The following is a 26,303-nucleotide window of genomic DNA, read 5'->3' on the forward strand; positions in this document are numbered from 1 at the left end:
AAGAACATGCAGTAACACTCCTCTAGTACAAAATGGATGGGGGGTAAAATGAATTGAACCCCAGTAAAGATGGAGCCGTGAGTCACGTTCGTAATAATGTATTATTAAATTTGAATACTTCAGTCCTAATGGGTAAAATGATACAAATGAAATTCTGCACCGAAGGGACTCAAACCCGTAGTTAAAAGTGATGAAACCCAAAGGGAATTCAGTGTAAATAATTTATTTCACTTATACATACATTAGTCATTTCACAATTGCTGTTAATACAATCTATTTATGCAGATTGCTTGAGACATGTTAATGCCTTTTCACTTCTTTCTGGCAGAGTTGCTATACACTGGTCTATGGCTTAGCTCAGATTACAAAGCGGTGGTGGATATCTCTTTCGTTATCAACATTAGGCCTACTATATTGCATGTTGTCATGTGCATTAAGGGCATATAATTGCTGCTGAAGGGACACATACACATAATCAAATAAACCAATAAACAGCAATCATATATGACTGATTTTAACCGTATGTAAGGCGAGCCTGGTGTAATGGGGTGATGTTTGTCCTGTCCTAGATGCACTGTGCATTTTAATTTCAACTCAGTGACCTATGAATCATGTTTTGGCAGTCAGCCAATGACATGGCAGGAAATGCTAACCATGTGACTAAACAAGGACATGATACTGAGAACATTGATTTCCACCCTAGTTTGGTATGAAATAGTGCAGTGTGACCAACCCATCTTCATATCTCCAAGTTTAACATCTCTGTGCCCTGAAAATGTTTCAGAAGCTTTCATTATCCCCTCTCTCATAAAATAACTGATCCTCATGAAATGATTAATGAAAGCCTATGAAATGTGAGATTACCCTGTGCACCTTTTGGAAGAAACAGAAGAACTGTTGAAATCATCTGCCCACTTGATTCGAATCGTAACGAACGCTACAGAGACTCAACATGACGCCTGCAATTATAATCCCATAATAGCATTTCTCCTCAGAAGCTGATCAGAGTTAAAGAGCACTTTCTCTTGCTCTCTGCCACCGAATCACTCACATGCAGGCTTTTGTAGATCATAGAACCTCAATTAACCAAAACAATAGAGGCATTCTGAGTACAAGCAGGAGACCATGTTACATGACCAGAATAATAAAAGTAAATTTAATAGAGCGAAGTAGTTAGCTACTTAATATCCTTGCAATCAAAGTGGCCTTGTGGTCCGTGAGTTTCAGCTATAAGTGTTGGGAATCCAATTGGTGACATTAGTCAGTTTGATTACATAATGAAAACAGACATCTTGAGTCTGTCCCTGGAATACTATTGCTCACTTTAGGACAGAGAAGGGATGAGGAAATAGTTCATTATCTGACACGCTCACAGTAAGAGAAAAATCGCCTTTGTATTCGGTCTCTGAGAAGACCAACAACTACAATACAGTACTTGGTTTCTGACACCAAGAGACTGGGGAAATTCTTGATGTTTGAAGGTCATTGGACTTCACTGCAAGTTGTCAATAACTGAAGCTAACCGAAAGAGAGCAATCCCAGGCAGCTTCTCCACATATGAATTTCGCAAGGAAATAATGCTCCTTAGACACTGTTTCCGCGAAAACACGTTCCATTCGTCGATTATAAAAAACAATCTAATGTTTATGTTTACAGTACAAAGCATTTTCCAATGAAACTTAATCCACCTCTGGCGGATAATAAATGTAAATACACGAGCAGCATTACTTTCCCTGGTAGTGTCAGCGTTACCGAGGCACGGCAACTCTGATCTTAGCCCTGTTTATGCCTCTGTCTGATTCACCCACTCTTCCACGAACCAGGATTGAGCCATGGTCTGCTCCTACAACCCAGAAGCCCATCCCTCCATTCACAGTGGACCACAGAGCCATTGACAAAGGGAACAAAAATAAGTTCACAGAAAATATATTATGGGTTTAAGGTCCATCCAACCTATTCAAATCAGAAAGCAAATGGCAGTGATAATGAAATTAATATTTCATTACTTGCTCAGCTTGATTTGACTAGTATACAGCACACTGCATTCAGAAACTATTCAGACCCCTTCACTTTTTCCACATTTTGTTACGTTACAACCTTGTTCTAAATGTTTTATTTTTTTAAAATTCCTCATCAATCTACACACAATACCCCATAATGACAAAGCAAAAAACAGGTTTTTAATTTTTTGAAAAAAAAAAAAAAAAAAAAAATGAAAATATCCCATTTAGTATTCAGACCCTTTATTCAGTACTTTGTTGAAGCACCTTCGGCAATGATTACAGCCTTGAGTCTTCTTTGGTATGACGTGACAAGCTTAGGAAGTTTCTCCCATTCTTCTCTGCAGATCCTCTCAAGCTTTGTCAGGTTAGATAGGGAGCGTCGCTGCACAGCTATTTTCAGGTCTCTCCACATATTTGTTAGATCGGGTTCAAGTCCGGGCTCTGGCTGGGCCACTCAAGGACATTCAGAGTCTTGTTCTGAAGCCATTCCTGCGTTGTCTTGTCTGGATGCTTAGGGTCATTGTCCTGTTGGAAGGTGAACCTTCGCCCCAGTCTGAGTTCCTGAGCGCTCTGGAGCAGGTTTTCATCAAAGATCTCTCTGTACTTTGCTCCGTTCATCTTTCCCTCGATCCCAACTAGTCTCCCAATCCCTGCCGCTAAAAAACATCCCCCCAGCATGATGCTGCCACCACCATGCTTCACCATATGGATGGTGTTGGCCAGGTGATGAGCGGTGCCAGACGTGACGCTTGGCATTGGGGCCAAGGAGTTCAATCTTGGTTTCATCAGACCAGAGAATCTTGTTTCTCAGGGTCTGAGAGTCCTTTAGGTGCCTTTTTGTAAACTCCAAGCGGCTGTCATGTGCCTTTTACTGAGGAGTGGCTTCCGTCTGGACACTCTACCATAAAGGCCTGATTGGTGGGGTGCTACTGAGATGGTTGTTTTTCTGCAAGGTTCTCCCATCTCCACCGAGGAACTGGAGCTATGCCTATATGTTCTTGGTCACCTCCCTGACCAAGGCCCTTCTCCTCCGATTGCTCAGTTTGGCCGGGCGGCCAGCTCTAGGAAGAGTCTTGGTGGTTCCAAACTTCTATTTAAGAATGATGGAGGCCACTGTGTTCTTGGGGACCTTCAATGCTGCAGACATTTTTTGGTACCCTTCCCCAGATCTGTGCCTCGACACAATTCTGCTCCTTTGACCGCATGGCTTGGTTTTTGCTCTGACATGCACTGTCAACTGTGGGACCTCATATAGACAGGTGTGTTCCTTTCCAAATCATGTCCTATCAATTGAATTGACCACAGGTGGACACCAATCAAGTTGTAGAAACAAAGATGATCAATGGAAACAGGAATTTGAACAATTTATCATTATGGGGTATTATGTGTAGATTGATGAGGGAACAAATTTATTTAATCCATTTTAGAATAAGGCTGTAACGTAACAAAATGTGGAAAAAGTGAAGGAGTCTGAATACTTTCTGAATGCAAGGATCAAGATAGGAAAGTGCAAAGGGAGCAATAAAGCCTAAAGCTTTGCACTTCAACACTGGCATGTAATGACAACAAAACGTGACAAAAATGTATTTACTCCATGCCCCTAGTGCTCTTTTATTTTCTCTTTGTTTGGAGACAACCCAGCGTGCTTTTCAGCTGTGGTGGCGACAGAGGCATGCGTCCTCCAGCCTATAGTCCGGTGGCGGTGTTGGGGGCCTGTCTGTTGTCTTCTTTTCAGAGCGGCGGTTTAGTGACTGCGTCTGCAGCTCCTTCACCTCCTCCAGCACCTCCTTAGCCTGACGCCAGGAGGAGACGGCCTCCTGCAGAAGTCGCTCCGCCTCCGCCCGTCTACTCTCCAAATCAAAGTCACTGAGAAGTGAGTGTGCACTCTTACTATGGAGTGAGTCAGCATGGGGCGAGTCAGCACCTTTCAGAGAAGGTGAGCCGATACTCTTCAGACTTGGGGAGTTCTTACCAATTATATTTGGCGAGTCCTTACCCCTCAGAATAGTATCCTTGATGCGAGGCGAGTCAGAACCCTTCAGACTTGATGAGTCAAAACTTTTTGAAAAGGGTGAACCAATGTTCTTGAGACGTGGGGAGTCAGAACCCTTCAGACTTGGCGAGTCTGTTTCCTTGAAACTGGAAGAATCCAAACCCTTCATACAGGGCGAGTCAGTAACCCTGAGACGGGGAGAGTTGTTACCCCTCAAATTAGGAGAGTCAGCCCTCTTTGAATGGGGTGAGTCTGTACCTTTTGAGCGGGACTTCTTGCCCTTCGTACGAGGCGAGTCTTTCCCCCTCAAACGAGGAGAGTCACTACTCTTACTGCGAGGTGAACCTGAGGCCCTGGAGTGAGGAGACTCAGAGCCTCTTAGATGGTACAAACGGGGTGAGTCAATGCCCTTTAGATAGGGCGAGTCTAAGCCTTTTGCACGTTGCAGTTCCTCCAATCGCATTTCTTCCAGCAGTTCCTGAGCCCTCTGCATTTTCTGGGCGATAAGACTCTGCAGTGGCCCGACAGGCTGGACAGGTTCACCTATGGGGCGAGGGGGAAGGACACCCCTGACTGGCCGCAAGGAAAGGACCTCGTCCATGGAGGCGCAGCGGCTCCTACCTTGGGCACTGAACCTCTTCCCTGGTGGAGGGGTATGGGATTGAGCCTCAAGATGGTGCGCCCGGTCCCAGGAGAGCTCGCTCCCTCGAGGCAGGCTGCTCGTCTTGGGTACCTTTAGGTCCTTTGTGGTGACACAGAGTTTGGAGACGTCTGTGCCAGAACGCTGACGACCTGTGGTCCATTTGTATAGGTCAACCCTGAAGTTATTTTCCCAGAAGCCTTCTTCCTCATCTTCTGGGGTGGAGTCATCTTCCTCGTGGACAAGGTCAAGGGTCAACATTCCGTCTGAGGAGGTGGATGCCTAGGGAGAGCACAAGAGATTTTAGCATTCGACGCAACAGACCAGGTTAATCCTTACAATACAAACAGTATAATTCCTTGTTTGCCTTCCAAAAATATAATATTGACTTGGAACTGAATTGTCAATGTTAGCCAAGGTAGCAACACCCACCACAGCCATGAGATGTCCCCGGGTGGGCAAGCGCCGTGCATGGGGAATCTTGGCACGATCACGTGTAGGGTGCACCAGGACACTGTCCTCTTCAATTGTAACCTATGGAGACAATCAGAAAGAGATAGAGTGATTTTTTTTTTGACAATCAGCATAACAGACATTTATATTTGTGGAGGGAGAGTTGGGATTGTAATGTACAGAACATGATGTACATTAGAGTAAAGTACATTGTAGGGCGTTGACAGAGGATTCTAACAATCAGGGCGGCAGACATGCTGCAGAGTTCATTCTCACTTCTTGATGATCTTTAGCTACGGAAGATGGATTTTCACCCCATAGTGTGTGATGGGGAGGGAGCCACTGTTTGATCGCGAGGCACTGGGAAAACATGTGGGAGTCGGCAGGGACGGAGCATTAACAAAGACTCTGTTCCCGATGGAGATGGATGAGTCAGCGAGATATAAACACTTTGATCTCTCATTCACGCCTGGGGAGATTGAATTTACGTGTTTCCCGTATTGATAGATTTTGTCCGAATTCACCAACTTTACAGTGTGCTTAGTAACTGCAAGGTTACATTTGTTAAGGCTGGCTGTGGGGGCATTTGGAGGTTTCATTCATAAATGTGGCACGAGAGACACGCTAATGAGAGAGAAAAATAAGAAAAGCTCTAGAAAGCTGGGGAGAAGTGAGAGCTAGCGAAATAGGGACAGGGAGGGGGAGGAGAAGAGTGACTGACCTACCTCATCAAAAATGCGGTTCTTGGCTTTGATGATGGCTGTATTGAGGGCATTGACCCACGACTCCTTCTCCTCGGGGCTAACAGCCAAAAACACAAGATTGGGAACCTGAAGAAAAAAAAGGAAAGAATCAATTGATTGGTTGAAAGAAGATGAGAAAGTTTAGGCTACTCCACCCCTCCTTCTTAAGTGTGCACTTGCACACTCCCATCATGGATTTGAAAGGAATAAATTGGGGTAAGCATTGGTTAGAGGGAGAGTCGGAAGGTAGCCAATTTGTGAGAGATGGAGAGGGGCACAGAAAGCTTAATGGGGCGGCTTTGCCTAAATCACCAAGAAAAGGGGATTGCACCTCATTAAATGCATTGACAAAGAATTATGTTAAAGATGGTTCTTATCTAGACCACGGTCTAAGCTGTAAACTGAAGGAAGAATCTCTGCAAAGCTCGACAAAAACAGGTAAATTGAGTATCTGCCCTCCAATTACATCTCCTTGTATATACTTACAATCTTCTCTCAAACACACACTTCCCCCTAGAATATCACACTAAGACAGTGAATAATGACGCAAAATGAACCACAAGCTGGTGCCAAGATCTACAAGAACTGCAGTGGGTCAGAAGTGACAACTGTGAGTGGAATCTCTGTAGGATTTGGGATTTAGAGGTAATGGGATTCTCTGGATTATGTCTTTCTGGAGAAATCCACCAATCCCGGTCTGTGGTGGGAGTGTATTAATGTCCGATCTAATGTGGCAACACAACCATATCATCATCAAGGGAGACAAATAAATAAATTCCATCAACTAGACACATTTTTTGCACTAACTCTCTTGCACTGACTCTGCACACACACTGGACTCTACCCATACACTCACACATACTTACACTGATACCCCAACACACACACGCGCACACATGCATACTGACGCCACACACACACACTCACACTTACCACATACACTCATTGGTCAGTTTATTAGGCACATCCATCTAGTGCCGGGTCAGACGGACCCGGCATGGAAACGTTGCTCAAGTGGTATCAAGGGACATAACGTGTGCCAGGAAAACATTCCCCACATCACTACACCACCGCCACCAGCCTGTACCGTTTACACCAGGCAGGATGAAGCCATGGACTCATGCTGCTTACGCATCTGGGTCTGGGTCTCGCCTTGTCATGATAGTACGAACTGGCCATGACAGACCCAGCAGACTTGGAACAGCTCCGCCACACTGTCTCCTTGCAGGGAGCCACCATTGGGAGACATCAGGAGTTGCTACAGGGCCTTTTGGAAGGGCTCAGTTCCTTAACGGAACGCCACGACCATGGGTTACAGGCTATTATGGAGCAAATCAGAGAGTTAGCTCAGAGACTGTCTGCCACCTCTGGAAAAAACCCAATCACCCAGGATTTTTGTCCCTATCTGTGGGGAGTTGGTACAGCCTATCCTGACTACCCGTGAACCGCAAATGGCAGATTGTTGTTCCCAAATTGCTGTAGCCCACCAGAGCACCCTTCCCGACATTAGCGTAATTATACACGCTATCTTTGATCGGTCTGAAGAAAACGAAGATGGCTGTAGCTCAAAAATAAGCGAGCACTGAGAAAGGAAACCCCGGCAGGTACCAGGATTCCCCGAATATCACTCTGGCGGAGGTAAGTGCACCCTTTTGCATTACATTTGCGGTAATTTGCAGGAATTCATGGCAGAGGTGAGAAAAGTTATTGAGTTTCCGGTATCTGGGAGATAGGCGGCCAGCAAACTGCTTGACTTACGTCAAAACTCCCGTAGTGTAGCAGACTACGCGGTGGACTTTCGCGCGTTGGCCGCCGAGAGTGCCTGGAATCCGGAGTCTCTTTCCGATACTTTTCTGCACAGATTATCTGAGGAGGTAAAGGATGAGCTAGCTGCTCAGGAACTGCCGGTGGACCTCGACTCCCTTATCGCCTTAACCATTAAAATTGATGGACGCCTAAGGGAACGCAAGAATGAGAGGAGGTCTGGTCTCGTGCACCCGACATGGAGCGTTCACCTACTATGGAAATCAGATGTTTCCGAAGGCAGCTCTTCCGAGAGAAGTCAAAGTCACCCGAGCTCTCTCGTGAATCTACGACGGGTGAGTTGGATACTCCTGAGCTTATGCAGTTGGGAAGAACTATGCTATCAGTTTGAGAGTGCTCACGGAGGATGAATAATAACTGCTGTCTGTACTGTGGAGGGGCAGGACATTTTATTGCTACCTGCCCAATTAGGAAACCCTTGTCCCTAGTGGGTACCAGTACTATGGTGAGTCATACTGGGAGCTTGGTATTCCCATGCAGCCTCTCTCTGTGCCCATGGATGCTAGGGCACTGGACGGCCGCTGTATAGGGGAAGTCACCCGTTCAATTACGGGTTTCTGGTAACTACAGTGAGACAATACAGTTCCTCCTCATTGCATCTCCCTGTGTTCCGGTTGTTTTTGGATTTTCCTGGCTCCAAAAGCACAATCTTGTGATTGACTGGACCACAAGCTCCATCCTGGGTTGGAGCCCATTTTGCCATTCCCACTGCCTTCAAGCAGCACAGCCTTCCCCTAGTCGTCTTCCTCAGGAGGTTAGCAAGACATGTTATCTTCACAAAATACCATGACCTCCTGGAAGTGTTCAGCAAGGCACCTGCCCCTATGCAGTCCTTATTATTGTGCCATTGATCTTCTCCCAGGCACTACACCACCTTGGGGTCAGTTGTAATCTCTGTCCCGACCAGAGACCATTGCTGTGGAGGAGTACATAGAAGAGTCTCTGCATCATCCTCCGTCTGCATGGGTTTTTCTTTGTGGAGAAGGACAAGACCCTGCGCCCACGCATTGACTACCGGGGACTTAACTTTACTAGGGTAGGGGGCACTATTTTCACTTCCGGATGAAAAGCGTGCCCAAAGTAAACTGCCTGCTACTCAGGCCCAGAAGCTAGGATATGCATATAATTGGTAGATTTGGATGGAAAACACTCTAAAGTTTCCAAAACTGTTAAAATAATGTCTGTGAGTATAACAGAACTGATTTGGCAGGCGAAAACCTGAGAAAAATCCATCCAGGAAGTGGGATTTGTTTATGTTTGCAGTTTTCTATTGAATGCCATTACAGTATCCATTGACTTAGGACTCAAAATGCACTTCCTATGGCTTCCACTAGATGTCAACAGTCTTTAGAAATTGTTTCAGGTTTGTATTCTGAACAATGAGGGAGTAAGACCTCTCTGAATGAGTGGACACTACAGTGTCCCAGAGCTTTTTCATGCGCGCAACCGAGAGTGCGCCTTTCTTGTTTACCTTTTATATTGACGACGTTATTGTCCGGTTGAATTATTATTGATTATTATGACTGAAAACAACCTGAGGATTGATTATAAACATGGTTTGACATGTTTCTACGAACTTTACGGATACTATTTGGATTTTTCGTCTGCCTTTTGTGGCTGCGTTTGAGCCTGTGGATTACTGAACAAAACGCGCAAACAAAACTTAGGTTTTTGGATATAAACATGGACTTTATCGAACAAAACAAACATTTATTGAGTAAATGGGAGTCTTGTGAGTGCAACCATATGAAGATCATCAAAGGTAAGTGATTAATTTTATCACTATTTCTGACTTGTGCAACTCCTCCACTTGGCTGGTTACTGTTTGTAATGATGTGTCTGCTGGGCGCTGTTCTCAGATAATCGCATGGTATGCTTTCGCCGTAAAGCCTTTTTGAAATCTAAAACCGTGGTTGGATTAATAAGAAGTTCATCTTTAAACCCATGTATAACACTTGTATGTTTTATGAATTTGAGTATTTATGTTTTTGAATTTGGGGCTCTGCAATTTCACTGGATGTTGGACAGGTGTGACGCTAGCCTTCCACGTACCCTAGTGAGGTTAACGATATCACTGTCAAAAATTGTTATCCCCTACCTCTCCTCGGCATTTTAATCTCTCCAGGTGGCTACCATGTTTTACAAGTTGGACCTTTGGAATGCCTACCACCTGGTTCGGATACGGGAGGGGGATGAATGGAAGACAGCCTTCACCACAGCCAGTGGACAATATGAGTACCAGGTCATGACATTTGGACTCACAAACACCCCACAACAGCACCCATTCTCATCCATCCAGCGTCAATTTGTGGTGGAAGTGGATGCTTCAGATGTTGGAGTAGGGGCCATACTGTCCCAGCGATCTGCCCAGGACCAGAAGCTTCATCCCCTTGGGTTGTGCTGTGGCGGAGATCTTTGTGGGCTTATACTCGGCCTTGTCTCAGGATGGTAAGTTGGTGGTTGAAGATATCCCTCTAGTGGTGTGGGGGCTGTGCTTTGGCAAAGTGGGTGGGGTTATATCCTGCCTGTTTGGCCATGTCCGGGGGTATCGTCGGATGGGGCCACAGTGTCTCCCGACCCCTCCTGTCTCAGCCTCCAGTATTTATGATGCAGTAGTTTATGTGTCGGGGGGCTACGGTCAGCCTGTTATATCTGGAGTATTTCTCCTTTCTTATCCGGTGTCCTGTGTGAATTTAAGTATGCTGCCTCTAATTCTCTCTCTCTTTCTCTCTTTCTCTCTCTCTCAGAGGACCTGAGCCCTAGGACCATGCCTCAGGACTACTTGGCCTGATGACTCCTTGCTGTACCCTGTCCACCTGGCCGTGCTGCCCCTCCAGTTTCAACTGTTCTGCCTGCGGATATGGAACCCTGACCTGTTCACCGGACGTGCTACCTGTCCCAGACCTGCTGTTTTCAACTCTATAGAGACAGCAGGAGTGGTAGAGATACTCTTAATGATCGGCTATGAAACGCCAACTGACATTTACTCCTAAGGTGCTGACCTGTTGCACCCTCGACAACCACTGTGATTATTATTATTTGACCCTGCTGGTCATCTATGAACATCTTGGCCATGTTCTGTTATAATCTCCACCCGGCACAGCCAGAAGAGGACTGGCCACCCCTCATAGCCTGGTTCCTCTCTAGGTTTCTTCCTAGGTTCTGGCCTTTCTAGGGAGTTTTTCCTGGCCACTGTGCTTCTACACTTGCATTGCTTGCTGTTTGGGGTTTTAGGCTGGGTTTCTGTACAGCACTTTGTGACATCAGCTGATGTAAGAATGGCTTTATAAATACATTTGATTTGATTTGATCCCTGTGCATTCCTGTTCCATCGTCTCAGTCCTGCTGAGAGGAACTACGATGTTGGCAACCGAGAACTCCTGGCGGTGAGGATGTCGTTGGAGGAGTGGAGTGACTGGCTGGAAGGAGCAGAACACCCTTCCTGGTCTGGACCGACCATAAAAATGTGGAATATCTCCGTTCAGTGGGCCCTCCTGTTTACCAGATTCAACTTGACCATTTCCTACTGTCCAGGGTCTAAAAATGTGAAGCCTGATGCTCTTTCCTGCCTATACAATTCCTCTGCCACACCATCGACTTCCGAAACCATTCTCCCTATCTCATGCCTTGCTGCCACCGTGGATTGGGGTATTGAGAACCCGATTCGCGAGGCGCAACGCTCCCAGCCTGGACTTGAAGGGGGCCTGGCTAACCGGCTGTTTATCCCTAACACAGTCCGGTCCCGGATCCTGGAATGGGCTCATTCCTCCAGGCTGACCTGTCATCCAGGGTCCCGTCGTACACTAGCCTTCCTTCGACAACGTTTCTGGTGGTCCCTGACGTCTCTGCCTTCGTCACCGCATGCACTGTGTGTGTGCTCAAAAAATGGAAATGTTGCCCGGTTCTCCAAGGCTGCCCATTTCATCCCTCTCCCCAAACTACCTTCTGCCAAGGAGATGGCCCAGCTTATGGTGCAGCATTTCTTCCAGATCCATGGACTCCCGGTAGACATGGTCTCCGATCAGGGTCCTCAGTTCTCATCTCAGTTCGGGAAGGCATTCTGCACCCTTATTGGGCCATCGGCCAGCCTGTCATCAGGATTCCATACCTAAACTAACGGTCAGTCGAAGCGAGCCAACCAAGACCTGGAGACCACCTTAAGGTGCCTGGTCTCAACCAACCCCACTACCTGGAGCCGTCAACTGGTCTGGGTGGAGTATGCCCGGAACACTCTTCCCAGTTCTGCCAAGGGACTCTCCCCTGTCGAGTGCTCCATGGGGTATCAGACTCCACTCTTCCCTGAACAAGAGCAGGAGGTCAGCGTACCCTCGGCCCAGATGTTTGTCCGTCGCTGTCGACGTACCTGGAGAAGAGCCAGGGCGGCTATTCTCAAGACCACCTCCAGATATCGTCGACAAGCGGACCTTCGCTGGACCCCATCTCCCCACTACCGCATTGGGCAGAGGGTATGGCTTTCCACTCGGGATCTGCCCCTTCGGGTAGAGTCCCACAAGCTGTCTCCCCGGTTCATTGGTCCTTTTCCCATCTCCAGAGTCCTGAGTTCCACTGCTGTCCATCTTGTGTTACCCCGTATTTAATTATACTGTATTTACCCCTACCTTCCATGTGTCTAGGATTAAGCCTATGTCTCACTGTCCTTTGTCTTCTGTCTCCAGGCCCATCCCTCCCCCCGGGTTATAGGTGGCCAGCCAGCATATACGGTGAGATGCCTCCTGAAGGTTCGACCGTGGGGCAGGGGTTTCCAGTGCCTGGTTGACTGGGAGGGTTATGGCCCGGAGGAGAGGTGCTGGGTCCCTGCTAAAGCCATCTTGGACCCGGCCCTCATCGCCAATTTCCACTGCCGACACCCTGGTCAGCCAGTTATGCGCCCAGTTAGAACGCCAGGTGGCAATACTGTCACGCCCTGATCTGTTTCACCTGTTCCTGTGATTGTCTCCACCCCCTCCAGGTGTCACTTATTTTCCTCAGTGTATTTATCCATGTATTTCCTGTCTCTCTGTGCCAGTTCACCTTGTATGTTAGTCAAGTCAACCAGCGTGTTTTTCCCATTCTCTTTTTGCTATTCTCTTTTTGATAGTCTTCCCGGTTTTGAACCCTGCCTGACTCTGGACTACTTTCCTGCCTGCCTGATCATCCTGCATCCCCTGACCTTGAATCTGTCTGCCCTTTGGTACCTTTTGGACTCCAAACTGGTTTTGACCCTTTTGCCTGTCCACAACCATTCTCTTGCCTTACCCTTTTGGATTAATAAATATTGTAAGACTCCAACCATCTGCCTCCTGTGTCTGCATGTGGATCTCGCCTTGTGTCATGATACTGATAGGAGTGGAACCCGATGTGGTCGTCTGCGGCAATAGCCCATCCGTGACAAGGACAGACGAGTTGTGCGTTCCGAGATGCCGTTCTGCACCCTACTGCGCCATTATTTGCCTGTTTGTGGCCCTCCTGTTAGCTTGCACAATTCTTGCTATTCTCCTTCGACTTCTCATCAACAAGCTGTTTTTTGTTTGTTGCACCATTCTCTGTAAACCCTAGACACTGTCGTCCATGAAAAGCCTAGGAGGCCAGTCAGTTCTGAGATAGTGGAACCGGTGCACGTGACTCCATTTTGGTTAACGGGCTGATGTACCTAATAAACTGCCAACTGAGTGTACGCTGCTGCTACTATCTATTATTCTGTTGCCTAGTCACTTTACCCCTACCTACATGTACATAGCTACCTCAATTACATTGTACCCCTGCACATCGACTTGATCCTTGGTACTGTATATAGCCATGTTATTTTGACTTGTTATTTTGACTCTCCCTGCCCACACCCGCCCCATCTGGAAACCTCTTTGTTATGGTTTATGTTTGTGTCATGCTTATGTTTGCAATACTGACAACAAAGTTTGTATATGTCGATAATGTATTTTGTAAAACATATAAATAGTGGCTGGGTCTACAGGAAATCATGGACTACAAGAAGAAAACCAGCCACGTCACGGACACCGACGTCACGCTTCCAGACAAACTAAACACCTTCTTTGCACGCTTTGAGGATAATACAGTGCTACCGTCGCGGCCTGATAACAAGAACTGCGCCCCCCCCCCACTCTCCTTCTCTGTGGCCGATGTGAGTAAAACATTTAAACGTGTTAACCCTCACAAGGCTGCTGGCCCAGATGGCATCCCTAGCCGCGTCCTCAGAGCATGCGCAGACCAGGTGGCTGGTGTGTTTACGGACATATTCAATCGCTTCCTAACCCAGTCTGCTGTCCCCACATGCTTCAAGATGGCCACCATTGTTCTTGTACTCAAGAAGGCAAAGATAACTGAACTAAATGACTACCGCCCCGTATCACTCACTTCTGTCATCATGAAGTGCTTTGAGAGACTAGTCAAGGATCATATCACCCCCACCTTACTGGCCACCTTAGACCCACTTCAGTTTGCATACCGCCGTAACAGGTTTACAGACGATGCAATCGCCATCACACTGCCCTATCCCATCTGGACAAGAGGAATACCTATGTAAGAATGCTGTTCATTGTCTACAGCTCAGCAGTCAACACCATAGTACCCTCCAAGCTCATCATCAAGCTGGGGGCCCTGGGTCTCAACCCCGCCCTGTGCAATTGGGTCCTGGACTTTCTGACGGGCCGTCCCCAGGTGGTGAAGGTAGGAAACAACATCTCCACTTCGCTGACCTTCAACACTGGGACCCCACAAGGGTGCGTGCTCAGCCCCCTCCTGTACTCCTTGTTCACCCATGACTGCGTGGCCATGCACGCCTCCAACTCAATCATCAAGTTTGCAGACGACACAACAGTAGTGGGCTTGATTACCAACAACGACGAGACAGCCTACAGGGAGGAGGTGATGGCACTCGGAGTGTGGTGTCAGGAAAACAACCTCTCACTCAACGTCAACAAAACAAATGAGATGATCGTGGACTTCAGGAAACAGCAGAGGGAGCAACCCCTATCCACATCGAAGGGACAGCAGTGGAGAAAGTGGAACATTTTATGTTCCTCGGCGTACACGTCAACGACAAACTGAAATGGTCCTCCCACACAGACAGTGTGGTGAAGAAGGCGCAACAGCGACTCTTCAAACTCAGGAGGTTGAAGAAATTTGGCTTGTCACCCAAAACCCTGACAAACTTCTACAGATCCACAATCGAGAGCATCCTGTCGGGCTGTATCACAGCCTGGTACGGCAACTGCTCCACCCTCAACCGCAAGGCTGTCCAGAGGGTGGTGCGGTCTGCACAACGCATCACCGGGGGCAAACTACCTGACCTCCATGACACTTATAGCACCCGTTGTCACAGGAAGGCAAAAAAGATAATCGAAGACAACTACCCGAGCCACTGCCTATCATCCAGAAGGCAAGATCAGTACAGGTGCATCAAAGCTGGGACGGAGAGACAGAAGCTTTTCTTCAATCTCAAGGCCATCAGACTGCTAAACAGCAATCACTAACTCAGAGAGGCTGCTGCCTACATGGAGACCCAATCACTGGCCACTTTAACAAATTGATCACTAGTCACTATAAACAACGCCACTTTTAAATAATGCCACTTTAATAATGTTTGCATATCTTACATTACTCATATCATATGTGTATATACTGTATTTTATACAATCTATTGCACCTTGCCTATGCCGATCGGCCATCGCTCATCCTTATATTTATATGTACATATTCTCATTCCCCCCTTTAGATTTGTGTGTATTAGATAGTTGTTGGGGAATTGTTAGATCACTTGTTAGATATTACTGCACTGTCGGAACCAGAAGCACAAGCATTTTGCTACACTCGCATTAACATCTGCTAACCATGTGTATGTGACCAATAAAATTTGATTTGATTTGATGTAGCCTACTACCCTCCTGAAAAAAGAACATGAAATCCTGCTTACGCTTACTGATGCATGGAATGCAATAGTTCGAACAGTTTTGTGTACAATGAAGTTTGTAGGCTACACCATTGACCAGACAAAGGCGATCAAGGAGGGGGACCAGCAGCGAAGCAGTCAGCACAGCAGCTACATAGGTAGCGGAGTGGGCACAGCAGAAAACATGGTCTGAGGTTAACACAGGCTTAGGAGATCTTATACATTTTGTTCTATGAGATAATATCAGTCAGTTAACATGACCTCTTTGAATTATGAAGCCTTTAAGTGCTTTTTTTTATTGCATAAATGCTTCAAGATCTCCTAAGCCTGTGTTTACCACAGACCTTATTTTCGGTGTTTATCCAAAAACGGCATTCATTTTCCCATAGGCTTTGTACAATGAACCGTGGCGGAATTAGTGCCTAGAAAAAGACGCCATTACTATTTATCTCTATTGGGATACAAAGACTCAGTATCCGTAGCCACTCCATTATCTTTAACTCTGCAATGTTGGAAAAGGACTCGTAAGTAAGTATTTCACTGTAAGTCTACACCTGTTGTATACGAAACATGTACATTTGATTGTTTTGATTTGAGCTTGTACTTTGTCTCATACTCTCTCTTTATAGAGAACCACAAACTATGTCTGATGATAAGCTTGTACTTTATGTCTCATACTCTCTCTTTATAGAAAACCACAAACTATGTCTGATGATAAGCTTGTACTTTGTCTCATACTCTCTCTTTATAGAAAACCACAAACTATGTCTGATGATAAGCTTGTACTTTGTCTCATACGCTCTCTTTATAGAAAACCACAAACTATGTCTGATGATAAGCTTGTACTTTATGTCTCATACTCTCTCTTTATAGAAAACCACAAACTATGTCTGATGATAAGCTTGTACTTTGTCTCATACTCTCTCTATATAGAAAACCACAAACTATGTCTGAAAACCGCAAACTATGTCTGACGATAAGCTTGCACTTTGTCTCATACTCTCTCTCTATAGAAAACCACAAACTATGTCTGACAATAAGCTTGTACTTTGTCTCATACTCTCTCTTTATAGAAAACCGCAAACTATGTCTGACAATAAGCTTGTCTCAAGTTTCAAAAGAAAACTTCAAATGCATTTTCAGCTAAAATCAACACCTGCAGTAAGGACTTCCCACTGAGGCCTACACACCCCAGGCCCTGCTGAGCCTCCCTGCCTGACTCCTTCACTCTCCCTGGGCAGAAGGACTCACTATATTCCCAGGCTGCTTGCAGCGGAGCAGGGTGAACCTGCTGTGGTTCTTCTTACTGCGGCTCTTGGCCTTGCGCAGCTCCTCAGAGCGTTCGTAGTCAGCCAGGTCAAACAACTCCTGGACTTTCCTCTCATCCTTCACCTGGAAACACACAGAGAAAACAAGAGGTAGTTACAACTCAGGTCTGTGCAAGATGGCACTGGCAAATGAGTTTTGTCAATTTGTTTTGAACCTTAAACCATCTGTCTACCACAAAAATAGACCTATGCACAAACACACACATATGCACACGCACACACACACACACACAGAGAACAACCTACTGTGCATTACAGCAGGACATCTTGAGTTTAACCCAAGGGAAAAGACTAATTACCACTCTCTGTTATCCAGCAGCTTTCGACAGCACAGAGACACACCACGGTGCCTGGATAAAACTCAGCCGTTTGAAATAAAACCTTTTCTCACATTCGTATCATCCATTATTTTAGGATGTTAATGAGGTTTCAAATGGAATTCTCTTGCATATCAGGCCTTACATGCCCATACAGAAGATCTTCTGTAGGTGTAATGGTCTTTTTAGGATATGTCCAAATGTCTATAAAAAAAATCCATTACAGGCCTGATGTTACCATGTTTTGATCATACTTTTACCCAGAGCATTGAAAAATGTGTTTATTTTCAAAACCAGCTTCCCAATGCCACCAAAACGCAATAGCCAGAAAAAATAGGTAGGTAGAAAAATTGAGTCTTGGAGCGGGTGTTCATGTGTTACTCCCCTGCCTCCCATTATTGGTCTTGTTGCCCCGCCGCAAAGTGTCTAATTTAAACGCAGATCAATTGTAATCAACAGTGCTGGGGCAGAGACATCGACCTCTCCATTCAGCCTGACTGACAGGTGATTACATACAACCCCAGGGGTGGTGGGACCTCTCAGAGGGCCCCATTAGCTTCAACACAGCAACGGGATCACTGGGGGTCATGGTGGGTGTGCGTGTTTGGAGGTGTTGGGGGTTGGTTATTGACATGGATACAAGTCTATGTGTAGGTCTGTTGTGAGAACCTAAGGAGACGCAGAGAGACATGGTTGAACGCCATTGGTACACACAGCAATGGTGTGTGTGGGTGGATGTGACTGTGTGTTGGGAAGGGGCAGGGGCGTTCCACTTTCATCTGGATGAATAGAGTTTTTCCACAGCAACAGAGCCGTGCATCAGAGGAATCTTCCAATGTTAGAACGAGACACGGAGCCACTCTATGATCAAAGAAACAACCACATACGGTATAATTAAATAATGTGTCACAGCCTTGTATCAACCCCTATTAAACCACAAGCAGCCTGAAATCCACTTGTTAGGGCTGTTATTAGTTGTGTCCTAAATTTGACCATTTGCCTTTTAATTTCATTGAGGAACTGTATTATGCCTAGCGATACAGTATATGAGGACAAAACATACATCAAAGTGTAGTCCAATTTCTTCCTGGCAAAATACAGATCCAAACTGTGCCCCACCTCATGCTGATACACCTTTATTAACCACCCAAATTGCATTTAAAATGTAAAAGATAAACAAGAGCTGTGTGTGTGTGTGAGAGAGAGAGAGAGGCTCACAACTATAATATGGGGCAAAATAAGCCCTGAGGATCCATTCTGGAACGCCCACCATCCCATCAATATTTCACTCCCCTCCTGCTACGTATATGGAAAAGCAGAGTTGGGGGTGGTAGTGGGAGTAAAATACCCACCACTAAGAATAACCCAGCAACATACCGCCGTGAAACGCAAAAATAGAGAAAGTCTATACTAGCCGGCGGAAGCCCATCAAACAGTACAGTGCAAGGAAAAACCCTAAAGCGAATGGAAAGGCGATGTCCGATTGGTCACACTCTAAAATCTGGTTGACATGCCGTTAATACCCTGTAATCAAGCCCTGGAGGAGTTATGTTTATATAAACCAGGTTGGAATTAAGAGGGGAAGTGGATTAAAATCATATTTTCAATCAGTGTGGAAAATGTGATGTAGTTAAGAGCTGGGGAGTATAAAGAGGCTGGTTTATTTATAATATAATACTATAAATATAATATTCCCCAGAACTGACCAGTAGGCTTTTCTGAAATAACTAGCATAGCAAGTATGGAAAGCTAAACCACCGTGGCCTCCCTGCACCAATCATATAGATTTATTACATTGACCATGTGGTATGCTTGACCAGTCATCTTGCACTATTTCCAAATTACAGTACATAGGGGTTTCACCAACAACCCAGTTCTCCACTGATCACGTTGATCCGTTGGACCAGTAACAACACTTGTGTGGTCCTTGACCAATTTTAGAGGTGTGTTGCTAAGCTCCTCCAGTCACAGGGCTCCTGTATCAACCACTAAACTTGGTCACACATTCGCCTTCTATACCAATCCCATTGCAACAGTATCTGTAAACTACATCAATCACAAAGACCTTGACCAACTACAAAACACTTTGCCCAACTGCGTCACCACATTTCTTCAACGCATGGCCTAAAATGTTACCTCAAGTACCCCCTGGCCTCGGTTATACAGTGTCTGATGAATACAAGCTTCACTCTCTCGCTCTAAATCCTGTTTTGTTGGAGTGTCCTCGTTCATATGCCGTGCACGTCACCACTGAAAACCATAAAGACCTCTCTCTATATATCTATAAACATAGGTGGAACTCCCAGCAATTATTCACATAGATCATAGATGTAGTGTTTGAAGTGGAAGCACTTTGAGCATTCTACAGGAGCATCTCTGCCTGCACGTGTAAAGCCTCCTATCATCACACGACTTGAGAAGAGAACAGAGAGTTCTCTTCTGAAAGATGTATGATGTGTGTAACTTGCAGCCAATAGCACAGCTGTAAGATAAGAGCAGAGCAATATGCAGGGGTGATATCCTCAGAGCAGAGACAGGACACACTCCTCTGCACAGGAACACACGCCTCCATAACATACACTCTCAGCACTATTCTCAACTATGACAACATACTGTACACTTTTCACACAGAACACATGGCCTTCTATGGAGGAACAGACCTCAATGTAACTCACGTATCTATGCAGTTCATGTGTTGTGTACTGCATGTTCTTGCAGCGTGTCTGTCTGGCCAGCCAATTAAGGCTCTCAGAGCTATGACTCTCTAGACTATTATGGGAAGCTTGAGCTGACGATGATAAAAAAATTTTTTTTTTTATATATCCTGGTTTTGCACAGATTTTCACTGTGAGCAGTAGCTGAGTCGGCATATTACGAAGAATACACCGCAGTTAGCGGGCTCTTTGAGATTATGGAACTTTTAATGATATCTTGACATTTTCAACATAAAAATACGGCAGCTGTTCCTTGAGTCATTTCCCCTGACACTACTAAGTAACCGGCAGGCGATGAAATCCAATAGTCTTAAAATTATATTTGTGCTCTGCGCCCAAGTCTCGTGGTAGCGCTACCGACCTCCAGACTATATGCCCTCCAGCGGCAGGAGTTCTCTCTCTGAACTTCCCTCTAAAATATCACCTTTCCTTCACAATAAAAGCACAAAAAAATAAGACAGGAGAACAGATAGGAACATATTTGTGCTCTTCTTAGTGGTCAAAGGATGAAGTACATTTGAATCATCTGGGGTAGTACAGAGTAATGTCACCAGCAGTTAACTTCTCAAAGTCCCAGTTGCATGGTAGCAAATCCTCTTGGAGAATCTCTCACACATCGAACTGGTGTCCCGTGTGAGGATGCTTAGAGGTAATAGAGCAACATAGCTGCTTACTGCCCTTCTCTAGTTTATGTAGCTCATTTTATGAGTTAGCAGACAATTTGATACTGTCAATGCTAGCTTGCACACTCATGCCACAATTCAATCAATTGCAGATAAATTCAACCTCAATGTCGGTCACATTTTAACGCAAGTGTTGTATATTTTGTGGATATTGATGCTTGATTATGTTGATTCCAAACCACATCTGACATGAAATAGAGTATACACTTTCAGAGTGAACCCACAGTATGATTTTCCTTCATCTGTGATGGATAAAAATGACTGAGGCAATTCATTCAGTGAATATGGGTCAAAAACATAATTTGTGCTCAAACTCGCTCACGACATGATATCACTCAACGTCTATAAAACATTAAATCAAACTCAAAGACGGGAGTTTTAGATGAAAGATTATCCCGGGCCCCATGAGGCGGTTCGGCTGTGGTTACGCTGAGCGTCGGAGATACAAGTCTCTGTGTTCTTTTTAGCCTTCTGGCCTACTTCATGAATAGCGTGCTTGTCTTTTCAAAGTTCTCATTTGAATAATCCACCACCATTAATCATGTGGTTAAGAAGTTGCAGCAGAGCACATAACACACACAAGTACACGCAGGTCAAATAGTTATCACTGGGTTTGCAGTTACCTTCACCTGACAAATAGGTAGCACACCACTTACCAATATACATGATATAAGAATGGCTCCTTAACAAACATTGAATTGTACGTGTAAAACGAACAATAGGTGCATTACATAAAATAACTATAAAATCCAACAAATTACAGAGCATGTGGGAGACGCGATAATGAGAGAAAGAGAACCACGCTGAACTGATACGTTCTGTTCCACAGGTGAACTCATTACAAAGCAGCTGAACCTCAGCTGAGCGTGTGTGTGTGTGTGTGTGTGTGTGTGTGTGTGTGTATGTGTGTGTGTGTGTATATGTGTGTGTGTGTGTGTGTGTGTGTGTGTGTGTGTGTGTGTGTGTGTGTGTGTGTATGTGTGTGTGTATGTGTGTGTGTCTGTGTGTGTGTGTGTGTGTGTGTGTGTGTGTCTGTGTAAACGGTAGGGTTGAGGGAGTGGAGGCCTTAGATGCTTGGGGGTCCTCGGGCACAGCGAGAGGCGCAGCTGTGTCAGCCGTGGTCTTTTCAGTTTCTGACACGTGTTTGTTGCTCATCCAGCAGGCTGTAAGGGAGCACAGCACAGATGAAAAAAATCATTTTAAAACACTGGTTCTAAAATTATCTGGGAAACTGGCATTGCGTGCAGCTGGAGCCCTGAGTCCCACTCTCTCTTTCATTAGAGAAATAGAGAGATACAGCCCTTATGTGGAACTTTCATTCGCTGTTCTGGGAATCCTTTCCAGGAATCATTTAAAGGGCATTATTCAGCTTTCAGAAAGACATGTGCCCTCTCAGCTGTCAGTAGCGTTTATCTCCATGGTTACTGCTTGTAGGAGGAGTATTGAAACAGCGACATCAAACAGAATCTGACCCTCCTCCTCCAAAAAAAAAGAGAATACAGAAATGGACAGGTGTTTCTGTCCACGCCCTGTCCTTGCCCTGTCCATGTTGATGGTTCAATGCCTTTCGACAGAATACAGTAGACGAAGGGTGTGAATTCGCTACAGCTCAAGGTTTAACATCTAGGTCATGTGATCTTGAAACTTGTGCTGATAATGAGGATGTTCACTGGAACCTTTCATTTCATAAAAGCACTTGGACATAAGTCATTACATTCAGTCAAACAAAATAGTTATATTTCTATGCCATGGCCAAAACCTTGTTCTATAGTAACGGACAGTATTCTACATTTTCCCAACGATGCTACTGAGTCACCAATGTCCATAGTAGTACCCACTAGGCACACACTGGTTCAATCAACATTGTTTCCACAACATTTCACAACATTTCAAATGATTTTGAACCAATGTGGAATAGACGTTGAATTTACTTCTGTGCCCAGTGGGTATTTTGTTGAATTCAAAAGTTGGGCACGTTTGAGCCAGTGAAAGTAATCCGAATTCAGCGCACAATGTTTTTTGCTTGCATGGTGATTTGTGCTTAGATTTGACAATTTTGCCTATTTATTTTCAACAGCCAAGGAAATTCAGTCAGATTTGATCCCCTTTCCATGGCGAGCCTCGATTTCCAGACTTATAACAATAGCTGGTTTTCAAAACTTAAGGAATTTTGGTTAAATTTGTTGTTGGAAACAACAGACCAAGCGCTGACAGCCCAGGCGTAGGTTACTTGCAGGGCTATTTTCACAAAACAAGTTCCCCAGAACTCTGAAACCTGAGAAACCCAGGATGTCCTTCTACGGCTAAAAGGTGAAATCCACGTTTGCTGTCAAAGCTGTCATCTTAATGATGCATCTTAGACAGGCTGTGTGTTATTTGTGGTTCATTGGCCTCCAACTGTGTGGTGCATAGACATACATGCATACAGACAGACAGACAAACAGACAGACAGACACACAGACAAAAACATCTCTACTGAAGCAAGGTGAGCCTGCAACAAAGGAAACGTGAACCTTCTAATAGCAGTACAGGCAAACTAAATCAAATGTTCATATGTTCCCACACAGTCACACACACACACACACACACACACACACACACACACACACACACACACACACACACACACACACACACACACACACACACACACACACACACACACACACACACACACACACAGGTTGGCCGTAACAATTTCAAGTACAGGGGTGCCTACTGTAGGCATAGACACAATTACAGCCTACACATGCTATTGGAGGTAAAAGAGAAGTGCATACCTCTTTCTCAGAGATGTACAGATGGTCTCCTCTCAGTATCACGAAACGGTTTTTCCATATTTCCCTAAAAATCCCTTTACCACAGAACTTGCGGATCCAGCCGACTTTGTCTGGCTGCGATGACAGTTGGTTGACATCTTGAGGACCCTGCATGTTCAAAGTGGAATAAATCCGTTAAAACCTAGTTAAGTTTACGTAACAAGATGTTCGCGAGAGTACTGAGAAAATAAGAGCTTCTTTCAAAGGCAAATGCATTTTCAATTTCATTCTCAGTAAGACATAGGAACTATGAGTCTCCTCGCGTCTTTCCCCCAAAATGATAACGGTGCGCTCTTCTGTGCGTAAAATTTAATTGCAGGTCTTATACCATCCAGGGTGTGGCAAATAAAACATATGAAAGCTACCAACCGATACACCACAACGAGCATCTGGCAATGGTACACCAATGACAAGAAAACACATTCTTCTCTTTCTTCACTGGAAGATTGAAGCCGTATGTTGAGGAAATTCGTGCAATGGCACACAAGCAAATTGATAGGCTACACATTGAATGTGGCACGCGTAAGGAGGTGCCAAAAGGCCATTGTTTAGGAATTGTAGGCTATCAAATGTGTGATCTAGACAATGTGTGTGATATTGCCGCCAATGTGAGCTGTGAAATCAAAACGCGCATAATGCCCGATTCTGGGAAAATTGCCAGTTATATCCTAGAAAATGTATAGCCTAATGCAAAGATGCATGTCAAAAAAAATATGCACCCAATACTTGAAGAAAAAAGCTATATCTTACCCGTTTGGCTAAATTGCTCTTCTTCATAATGACAGAATCACTTTTGTGGTTGTGAGACAGGGAGTTGATCCAGTTTCAAGTATTTTCCTTTCTTTCAATAAGATATTTTTTTTAATGAATAAGCTGTCTTTCCCTTTCTTCTACTGCCCCAATATGTCGTATTAACGGTTTCTATTCTTAATTTCGATGACGCGGTCAGGTCGGGCACTGTCCGTTATTACGAGACGTTGGCATCGTCCCTCCACCTCCGTAGGTAGGCTACACTGATCTCGAACAAGCGGGCTGAAAGGGTATTCCCGTTGCAATAGCGCTCGACAGCTCCATCTATTGCGCTGTCGGCGTGATGTCACCAAGACGGCTGATGTCAAATTGCTCGTAGGTTAGGAAAATAGAAGAGCAAGGGTCAGTTGAGAGGAAGCCAACAATAACCGGCCCATATTGGGGCCTATAAACAAAAATCCACAATTTATATCATTATGAGAATGATTTTATATGACATTATTGATTTTCGATAGAACCTATACATTATTGTAATAATTAGGACTACTAGATTTAAAAATAAAACCAAGAGGATGAGGGGAGGTTAGCCCAAAATATTTAAATTTGAACCATATTACAGAGGGGAAGGTAAGTATTTGGGGACCATCATAGAAATATAATCTATTCTATTTCTATGGTGAGTATTTGGGGACCAACATAGAATTGAAAGAATAGATTATATTTCTATGTTGGTCCCCAAATACTCACCATAGAAAGAATAGATTATATTTCTATGTAGGTCCCCAAATACTCACCATAGAAATAGAATTGAAAGAATAGATTATATTTCTATTTCTATGGTGAGTATTTGGGGAACTACATAGAAATATAATCTATTCTTTCTATTCTATTTCTAGAAGACCACAAAGTTTTATCTCATGTTGGAGATGTTTAAATGACTCTTAAATTCACTCCAGACAGTAGGCTAGTACAGTCGCGGCCAAAAGTTTTGAGAATGACACAAATATTAATTTTCACAGTCTGCTGCCTCAGTTTGTATGATGGCAACTTGCATATACTCCAGAATGTTATGAAGAGTGATCAGATTAATTGCAAAGTCCATTTGCCATGCAAATGAACTGAATCCCCAAAAAACATTTCCACTGCATTTCAGCCCTGACACAAAAGGACCAGCTGACATTATGTCAGTGATTCTCTCGTTAACACGTGTGAGTGTTGACGGGACAAGGCTGGAGATCACTCTATCATGCTGATTGAGTTCGAATAACAGACTGGAAGCTTCAAAAGCAGGGTGGTGCTTGGAATTATTGTTCTTCCTCTGGCAATCATGGTTACCTACAAGGAAACACGTACGGCATTATTGCTTTGCACAAAAAGGGCTTCACAGGCAAGGATATTGCTGCCAGTAAGATTGCACCTAAATCAACCATTTATCAGATCATCAAGAACTTCAAGGAGACTTCAAGGAGAGCAGTTCAATTGTTGAAGGGTCAACACTGCAAATATTGACTCTTTGCATCAACTTCATGTAATTGTCAATAAAAGCCTTTGACACTTATGAAATGCTTGTAATTATACTTCAGTATTCCATAGTAACATCTGACAAAAATATCTAGACACTGAAGCAGCAAACTTTGTGAAAATTAATAGTTGTCATTCTCAAAACTTTTGGCCACGACTGTAGTTGTCTATTTCTTGACTATTTTCAGCTGTGCCCGTTCCCTCTCCCCTCCTCAATATACAGATATACAAATGAGAAGAGACAAATGCTGTACATATGACTGCTCAGTCAGACTGACTCCATCACATTTACCTTAGTCATTACAAACACAAATTGGGCAAATTATCCTGTCGTATGACTCATGTCTCTTGGGTTCAGATGGAAGTTGTTGGCAAATTAGATACATCCTGGGGCGACTTTCCTAGTAGTCATATTCCCATCTACTTAGCCTCTAAATAAACAAACTGAACACCGCATTTTTTTGACCTCAAATAAGAAAAAGCAGTGTTGTGTAAATATTCTGAATTAAGCTGCTCAGAGCACAAACTCAGAGTCTTTTCCTGATCCCCAGATCTCTCAGAATCTCCAGGGGATGCACCCGGACTGTGCAGTTGCTACTGTGTTATGGTGAA

The 26,303-nt window shown here is 44.7% G+C and overlaps 1 protein-coding gene across 3 annotated transcripts; it reads right to left on the bottom strand.

Moving 5' to 3' along the window:
• Positions 1-207: 207 nt before the first annotated feature.
• Positions 208-24,548, bottom strand: plekho1a (pleckstrin homology domain containing, family O member 1a). Of its 3 annotated transcripts, XM_055894265.1 has the most exons (6): positions 24,171-24,548; positions 23,382-23,528; positions 16,811-16,951; positions 5,815-5,919; positions 5,069-5,170; positions 208-4,918 (listed from the first exon to the last, which is right to left on the bottom strand). In XM_055894265.1, exons 1-6 carry the CDS (start codon positions 24,195-24,197, stop codon positions 3,653-3,655), a joined length of 1,788 nt encoding a protein of 595 aa, XP_055750240.1. In that variant the 5' UTR covers positions 24,198-24,548; the 3' UTR covers positions 208-3,652. The 3 variants fall into 3 exon arrangements, with proteins under 3 accessions (XP_055750240.1, XP_055750242.1, XP_055750241.1); XM_055894267.1 differs by lacking the exon at positions 24,171-24,548 and having other exon boundaries at positions 16,867-21,764; positions 23,382-23,472; XM_055894266.1 differs by lacking the exon at positions 24,171-24,548 and having other exon boundaries at positions 16,867-16,951; positions 23,382-23,469.
• Positions 24,549-26,303: the final 1,755 nt, after the last annotated feature.

This window comes from Salvelinus fontinalis, chromosome 32 (genome assembly GCF_029448725.1).
Source record: "Salvelinus fontinalis isolate EN_2023a chromosome 32, ASM2944872v1, whole genome shotgun sequence".
NCBI classification, from domain to species: Eukaryota; Metazoa; Chordata; class Actinopteri; order Salmoniformes; family Salmonidae; genus Salvelinus; species Salvelinus fontinalis.

Excerpts from the sequence above, each read along its gene's own strand:
- plekho1a (XM_055894265.1), bottom strand. The coding sequence starts at position 24,197 with ATGAAGAAGAGCAATTTAGCCAAACGG. Across the intron at positions 23,529-24,170 it reads AGAGCAATTTAGCCAAACGG|GGTCCTCAAGATGTCAACCA; the intron begins GTAAGATATAGC and ends TTGAACATGCAG. Across the intron at positions 16,952-23,381 it reads TGTACATCTCTGAGAAAGAG|GTGAAGGATGAGAGGAAAGT; the intron begins GTATGCACTTCT and ends GTGTGTTTCCAG.